Genomic DNA, 8923 nt, shown 5'->3' on the forward strand with positions numbered 1-8923 from the left:
CTCCCCTTCGATATGAACGGTATTTCTTATTAAAAAAAAAAAAAAAAAAGAGAAAGAAATGAATATTAAGAAATTAAAAAAAAAAAAAATAAAAATACGACATTCACAAGAGACAGAAGAACGCGTGAGAGAGGTTTCTTAGATAAGCTATATGAAAGGGAGAGAGAGACAGGACCAAGCTTACCAACTCGTGAGAGACAGGCCTAGATACTCGGAGTTGTTGCTTCCCAAATCGTCCTCTTCCTTGGATTCAGAAGAATTGATATTGTTTTTTTTTTTTTTCGTCTTTTCTTGTTGACCGCGCGATCTGTGACGCACGCACACACACAGATTTGTAAAAAAAAGAAAAAGGAAAAAAAAAAGACACGTCTGTCCACGATAGAGGAATTTGGGAAACATTGTCCCAAACGTAATAGATCCGATGTTACTATACACCAAGTCGTTACATCAACCAAGTCACGGTACTTTCACCCTTTGCACGCGTTCGTTCTCGATTGTCTCACGAAATCACCGATTTCCAGTTTCGGCCGCAAGGTACGTATGGTAGAGTAGCTGAAGGAAGTGCTCGTACACTGTACTAGAAGAGCCGTGTTCATGTTCATGGACGGATATATGTGTGTGTCACGTGCAAAGGACGAGAGTATCGTATTATTATTACCGCCTGCGACATTGCCAAGTGATTGGAAAAAAAAAAAAAAAAAGGAAAAAGGAAGAAGAGAAAGCAATTCCACCATCCGTTGGTGAAATGTTTGTACCAACGTTCGAGAACTCGTTGTCAATCGCTTGGCAGATGATCGCGCGTGCCTTAGATACGTTACGACAGATTAGATTACTTTGTATAACCGTTATGTAATTCGTATTAGAGTTCAACCCAACACGTTAGATTCCGAATATACGAGTATTACAATTGCTGGACGTGATTACGAATACGTTTGTTTGAATCATTTAGCCTATGCTTCGCTTCTGCTTCATTACAACCCCCCACCCACCCACCCACCCACCCCCCGTTCTTTTTTTTTCTCTCTCTCCCCAACTCACGCGACCATCCATCAACAAGACGAACTTCGATCGATTATTTTTCTTTTTTTTTTTTTTTTCTTCTTTTTTTTTTCGCTACGCACATCACACCATTTTCCTGATTCTTTTTCATCAAGAGATGAAATCGACGATTGGTCGTGGCGAGAGAGACAATTTTATGACCTCAGTTCAGTTAATTCAGGTGTGTGAGAGAAAAAGAAATTATCACTTGGAAACTCTCTGGATGTTGCTCCTCGACTCACGATGTTTCCTCCACTCACCCCCCCCCCCCCACCCCCGTACGATGTTTCCACAAAACTTTCATCCTGTTGAACGTTTTCACGCGTTACGACATATATATATATATATATATATATATATACAGCTCGGCTTGAAACGCTTTCGCGAATGTGGAGCTTCGTTGCGAAAGATTGGCGACACGACAGTGAACCTCTTGTTTCCTACGCTGTTTTTTCTCTTTTTTTTTTTTCTCTCTCTTCTCGTTTGATTTCTCCCACGTCTCAGAGAGAGAGCTGACCTCTCCGCGAGAGAGAGAGAGATCCACACGAGTGATCCCCCGGTGCCCTGCGAGGCATCGCGCATTTACGAAACGAAAAACTGTTTTATACCGTTTGCCGAATGTTCGATGTAAGCAAAGGAAGCTCGACGAGAAAGCCAAAATTTTTTTTTTTTTTTTTCCCCCCCCCCCCGAAACTTGCTCGATACTATAATACTGTGTATTATAAGTCGGCGCGAGATTTCTCGAGGCTTCTCAATTGGAGAATTTTTTCCGGAGGAGAATCTCGCAACGAGGTTAAAGAATCTAGGAAACATAAATAATCCTGAATAATCTGATACGCTAGAAAGAAAGCGCATCCGCTTGTGGTCGATCGATTAATCATTATCGTTCGAAAGGACGATCCACCAGTAAATCGCTTGTTTAGCTCTCCATCGATCTAAATTGCTCGCTGTTGTCCGCGTCAGCGCGATCCCGACCCAGAGTCGTAATTGTGGAATGTAACGCACGTGTAGGTAACTACAGCTGCCTGAAGGTGGATCTGATTTTTACGCGAGATCGTGCCTTCTACTTCACAACAGTCTTCATCCCGGGTATCATTTTGGTGACCAGCTCCTTCATAACCTTCTGGCTCGAATGGAACGCGGTGCCAGCGCGAGTAATGATCGGTAAGCTCGAACTCTTCAACCATCGTTTTCGTCCTTTCTACCTTGTTGCAGTCCTGTTGCCAGTGAAAGTGAAAAGAAAGCAAATGAAACGAACGGATAGAACTATCGACGCTAGAACTACCAAACACTCTCAAACTGATCAATTTGTCATCAACGTGTCTTTGTTGGCATATTTTGCAGACGTAGAGCAGCGTACTTCTTTTTTTGTTTTTAGAGATTTAAATGATTTTTCGTAAGATTTTTTATTTTTCTTAGTTTTTAAAATTGTTCATTTTAACATCTCTGGATGGAAATTTATATCGATATCATTATCATTATGATTGAGATTTTTTATTTATTTATTTATTTATTTATTAATTTTCCAATTAATTCTTTAAAACATTTAGTTCCATTAAATTCTCCTGGTAATTATTGAATTAATTAGATTAATACCAACATTCAGTTCCATTAAATTCTCCTAGTAATTATTGAATTAATTAATTAGATTAATAATTCGACTTTGAACCTTAATTTCTGGACATTCAATTTTAACTTTATTAAGAAATCTTGTAATAAATTGAATTTCTACTTCACCATTTACTATAATTATTCAAAATGTATCATTAATTTTAGAAATTTCTGAATACCAATTATTCAAGCATGTGTATCTTCAATTTTGTTAACATTATGTTTCAATGAATCAAATTAATTTATTATAAATTTAATATAATAATAATTAATATTTTAAATGAAAGAAAATTTTCCCCTTTTATTAATTAAATTAAAACCATGATCAATTATTATATCGTTTAATTTAATAAATTTATCAATTAGAATTATTTTATCAATTAACATAAAAAATATACTTTCAATTATATTTATAAATTTAATTATAATTGAAACTTTATGATTTCGAGATATTATTCGCAAAAGAAGAATTTTACATTAAAATAACATTAAAATCTAGAATAATTATATTTATTATTTCAGAATTATTTTTTTCTTTATTTCATTCTTTTTTTTTTTTTTTTGAACATTTTTTCATAGATCAATTTCTCCATCAATTGAAATTGATACAATATGACTGTTTCAATCGCCGGTAGTTCTAGTTCAAGACAATAACTAACTCAGACCAGACTCAGTTACTTTAGTACCAGTCTTTCAAGCTATAAAAATTCACCTGAAGAGCAAGAAAAGAAACGACGAACGCCCGATATCCTTCGTTTTGTAGTATATTATTTATTTGTGTGTATAACTGTTAAAAAAAAAAAAAAAAAATGACGAAAGGAAACGTGACGGGAGAGAAACAGCGGGGAAACGATTGTTCGCAGGTGTGACGACGATGCTCAACTTCTTCACGACGTCGAACGGTTTCCGGTCGACGCTGCCCGTCGTGTCAAACTTAACTGCCATGAACGTGTGGGACGGCGTGTGTATGTGCTTCATCTACGCCAGCTTGCTCGAGTTCGTCTGCGTGAATTACGTTGGCCGTAAACGGCCGATGCACAATGTCGTCTATCGTCCCGGAGAGAATCCCGTCACCCAGGTACTTTTGCTCAGCGACGTGCGTAATATACATATATATATATATATATATATAAATATACATATATATATATATGTATTTCGATTCCTTCACACTTGTTCTACTACGTTTCATACTACGTGTTTTCTTCTATGTACCTCCACCGTTACTTTCTTTTGTTGTTCTTTCTTTCTTTCTTTTTTCCTATTTTCTTTTCTCTCTTTCTCTCTCCACTTTCACGTTTTTTTCCATTTTCTTCTGGCTATCTTTATCTATCTGTCTGTCTGTCTCTTTCTCTCTCTCTCTCTCTCTTTCTTTCTCTGTTTCTGTGTTCTTATTCTTTACCGATTTAACCGAAAACCACCCCCGCCCGAGCGTCGCTTCATGCCTCCGAGTCTCTGAGATTCGCGCTTTCTTTCAATTCTATTAAATTTTCTTTCCTGTCTATGCGTTACCCCCGACATCCACCGTTTTCTCTTTTTTTTTTCTTTTTTTTTTTTTTTTTTTTTTTTTTTTTTTTTTTTTAAGCCACGGTCATGATAACTATGATAATTATCTCAGTCGTTCGCTACCTCTGTCTTTTGTTTCTCTGTCTTACGTCTGTGTCTGTTTCTATTTCTCGTTTGGTTCCACTCCGTTCTTCTTGTTCTCTATGTTCTCTATCCTTGGTTTTCGCATCTGGTTTTTGTCGCATCCGATCGTGTCCGTTTCCTTTTTGCGTTTCTCACACAGTGTTACGTTCCCGGTGGTAAGTTCTCGACGAAATCAGTGGTATATTAACTAAAAGTACAACGTTTTCCTGAAATGTATAATATCGCGATCAAATCTGCCTGGAAAGAAAAGACGATTACGACGAAATTCGACGCAGTTTACATCTCAGAGACTCTGATATTCTTAGTTAAGTTGCCACTGTTCAACTCGAAATCAGAAACTCACCACCAGGTCGAGTATTTGTCTCTCTGTCTCCCATCTCTTTAACACTAGAACTACCGACACGAAAAAAGTATAAAATTTTTCCGTCAGAGAAATTTTAAGTAAAGTGAAAGAGAGAAAGGTCTTTGTAGTGCAATGTAGGATACGCACAAGATTTTATTTATATATATATATAATGAAATAATATTATAAAATAAAATACATATAATACAATATATATTTTTATATATTTTATAAATATACACATTGTAATATATTACAAAATACATTATAATGTATTAGGTATAATTACAAAATATACAGTGTATATTATATTATATACAAAATAAAATAGTATAATATAAAATGAAATGTACATGATACAATATATTTTTGTATATTTTATAAATATATACATTGTAATATATTACAAAATACATTATAATGTATTAGGTATAATTATAAAATATACAGTGTATATATAATACAATAATATATATATTTTATAATACATATAATACAATAATATATATATAATATAATATATTTTATAAATACATACACTGTAATATATTACAAAATAAATTATAATATATTATATTATAAAATTTACAGTGTGTATTATATTATATATATATATAATAAAATAATATTATAAAATAAAATATATATAATATAATATATTTTACAAATACATACATTGTAATATATTACAAAATAAATTATGATATATTATATTATAAAATTTACAGTTTATTATAAAATAAAATATATATAATATAATATATTTTACAAATACATACACTGTAATATATTACAAAATAAATTATGATATATTATATTATAAAATATACAGTGTGTATTATATTATATATACAATAGTATTATGGAATAAAATATATATAATATATTTTATATATTTTATAAATATATACATTGTAATGTATTACAAAATAAATTATAATACATTGTATTATAAAATATACAGTGTGCATTATATTATATATACAATATAATACACACTGTATATTCACGTTATTACACGTCTGAACGAAAACTGGCCATTCTGACCATTTTGGTAGTTCCAGCGTTAATAGACCCACGCTTCTTCGTTACTTCGTAATTCCATTTCCAATCGACTCGGCGCTAATCCCCTGAATCTCGCGATCTTCCCGCGATCACTACCTTTTTTTTTTTTTTTTTTTTCTGCTGTTGCGTTCCCTTCACGTAATATGCCCGAATACCGGGAGAGCCGCGAGATGAAGCTCGATCTGTCTCGTCGATCGACTCTGAGTCCGAGTGATCTCTTACCTGCCGAAGGTGAAAGATAGAATCGACTCTTGCGGGCTGTGGTGACCAGCAAGAGTAGTAGATCCATCTCGACACGACACTTGGACGAGAGAGAGAGCATCCATGCTGGATGGATGCTCAAGGAGCGTAAAAAGCGTGGCGGCCGTGCTTCCAGCTCCATTGAGAGGCAGCTGGTCGTGCGATCGACGCCGAAACAAGCGAGACCCTTCTTGCTTGTTTACGTTTCCGGTGCCAGAAATCACCAGTGTACCATGTTGTAGACTTTTCTTTTTCTTTTTACCTTTAATGGCGGACGACGACGTTACACACACACTCGCAATTGTCGACCACAGTGCATCTTCCATTCGACGACTGCTCGATTGACACCGAGTTTGTTCCTCTTCGTCGATGATCGGACCGCGATCGGCACGTTCCACGCGACGTTCAACAAGGCGAATGGGGAAGAGAGGCGTGAACAGATCGTGCTTCGGTGAATCAAAGACGAATTAAAAAGGTATCTTTGGAGATTTTTGGACAAAGAGAGATCGTACGACTTTTCACTTTTCGGGTTCTTTTCATATGGTATTCGAGGATGTTCGTTATTTTCTCGAGCGAAAATAATAAAAACAGTACGTGACACAGATGGTCATGTAGACCACCGGGTATGGAATCTTTATATATTCAATTTTAAATTAATATAATTTATAATTTAATAAATTTAAATTAATGTAATTTATAATTAAATAAAGTTTTATAATAAAAATATATTTTAGTAATGATGAAAAATTAATAATATTATTAATAGTTTTAAAGTAATGAAAATGAATTTTTTTAAAAACGAATAAGTAAAATTTACTTTGCACCTTTTGTCATCAATTTATTTTAATAACTTTAATTATCTCAAAAGTGAATGATCTAGATATATATAAATATATTATTTTTTGTAAAATAAAAGAAAATAAATATATAGAAATAAGATATATTTAGAAATTATATAAAATATATAAAATATATTTAGAAATATATAAAATATATAAAATATATTTAGAAATTAAATGTTTGTCGTATTTATTAATATCTAGTTCTTTTTTAAATAAATTTCATTTATAATATAGTTAAAATTAAAGAACATATAAAGATGTTCCACTGGCTGACACGTGACTGATTATTCTACTCGGCTGAGAAGAAAAATATAAAAATGTCTTAATCAGTATAAATGTATCCTCAGCGTGGATCTAGATTCGTTCCAACTTTAATGGATACATATCGAATTAGAATGTTTTCATACATTTTCCTGTCAGCGAAGTAGTATAACCAGACACATGTCAGACGGTAGAAGACCGAAGAGCGGCTTTAATATGATAATGTACAACTTTCTCGTTGTTTTTCCGTGAAAAGAAAAAAGAAAATGGCGAACATCCTTCAAACATTAATAAATATATATGCAGAAAATCGTTAAAGTGAAAAAGCTTGCAGTCTCTTTGGAGCAGAAGATCTCAAAGAATATTTAAAAGATGGAAAACCAAAATAAATTTTTTGAAACTATAGCGCAGTCTTGTGCTACAATTATCTATCTCCGTAATACGCGCGTGAAACCAGGTCGAATTCACGTTGCAATTCTATGAAATAATTCGTATAGCCAATTTGTTTTTTGCAAAAGACTTGTTCACCTCTCTCTTTCTGTTGGAGATCTTTTCCAACGTGCGTTTCTCCAACACCCGTCCCTGGAAAATCGTGGAAAATCGGGAGATCCTTAACTGTCGAAAGGAAGAACGTCGCGTTTTTTTTTTTAGTCGCGGGAAAGCACGCGAGGTGCGTACGAATACGTGAGAACCTGAGAAGAGAGGAATCCAAAGGTAAAACTCAAGAAACGAAAGAGTGATCCGATGTGAACGCAATAAAAACACGTCGGGGCACGATCTCTTTTTTTTTTTTCTATTACATTTTCGATTCTTCTCGTGCTTCGAACGATATATATATATATTATATATTATATATATTTTTATATTTATATATATATTGTATATATTTTTATATTTATATTTATATTTATATTATACATATATAATATATATTTTTATATTTATATTTATATTATACATATATTATATATAATATGTATTTTTATATTTATATTTATATTATACATATATTATATATGTTATATATATTTATATATTTATATTTATATTATATATATATTTTTATATTTATATTTATATTATATATGACATATATATTTATATATTTATCTTTATATTATATATATATATATATATTTATATTTATATTCGCGTTCTATCGAGTAATCGCCAAGGTAAATCATTCTTTTGTTTTTTCTCTCTCTCTCTCTCTCTCTCTCTCTCTTTCTTTTTTTCTTTTTATCGCGTTCGCATCGCGTTGATCTCGCACAGTTGTGATCTCGTTGGCGTGAATATTGCACAGACACGTATGGTTTGTTACTCTCTACAATGATCGCTGCCTATGTCTACATATATAGTTTCTTTCGATTGTCTCTTTCTTCCACCCTCACCCCCTTCTCTCTCTCTCTCAAAAAAAAACAAAAAAAAACAAAAGAAGGAAAGAAGAAGGACTTTTACGCCTTACTTCCTTTCCAATGATTTTCGCAATACACACGAATTGGTGAAAAGTACGAATTTCCATCGAAAATCAATTCACGAGCAGACGGATGTATATACTTGCAATTTGCATTTGTCTTGTTCGAAGAATTGTATATGCTCTGGCAGAGAGAAGGGATGACAAGTCAGAACTCGAAGGAAATTTAGTGAAATGGCTCGTGTTTGATTTTTGATTGAGAATTTTGGTACTCTCGTCAGGTTCGACCGAGGCTGCAGTATTTGCATGTCTCCAACAATTTTCTTCACACTTCTTTGCCCACCCTCCCCCCCCCCCCTCTTGTTCTCTATATAATCTTCTATCTTCTAATCTTTGTTCTCTACAATCTTCTACAAACCTGCGAACAGCGATACGGTTCTTTTTTTCTTTTTTTTTTTT

At 33.2% G+C, this 8923-nt stretch overlaps 1 protein-coding gene across 11 annotated transcripts in view; it reads left to right on the top strand.

Annotated features, from left to right (window-relative positions):
• LOC122534208 (glutamate-gated chloride channel alpha) overlaps positions 1-8923 on the top strand; it is a 111877-nt gene that overhangs the window by 90887 nt on the left and 12067 nt on the right. For 10 of the 11 annotated variants that reach the window (XM_043664600.1, XM_043664601.1, XM_043664602.1 and 7 more), the window contains 2 exons: positions 2050-2202; positions 3513-3727. The exons of the other annotated variant lie outside the window; for it this stretch is intronic. In XM_043664600.1, the coding sequence (XP_043520535.1) occupies positions 2050-2202; positions 3513-3727 (368 nt within the window). The remainder of the gene's footprint in view (positions 1-2049; positions 2203-3512; positions 3728-8923) is intronic. 11 annotated transcript variants of the gene reach the window in all.

This window comes from Frieseomelitta varia, unplaced genomic scaffold (assembly GCF_011392965.1).
Source record: "Frieseomelitta varia isolate USP_RPSP 00005682 unplaced genomic scaffold, Fvar_1.2 scaffold_580, whole genome shotgun sequence".
Classification (NCBI taxonomy): Eukaryota; Metazoa; Arthropoda; class Insecta; order Hymenoptera; family Apidae; genus Frieseomelitta; species Frieseomelitta varia.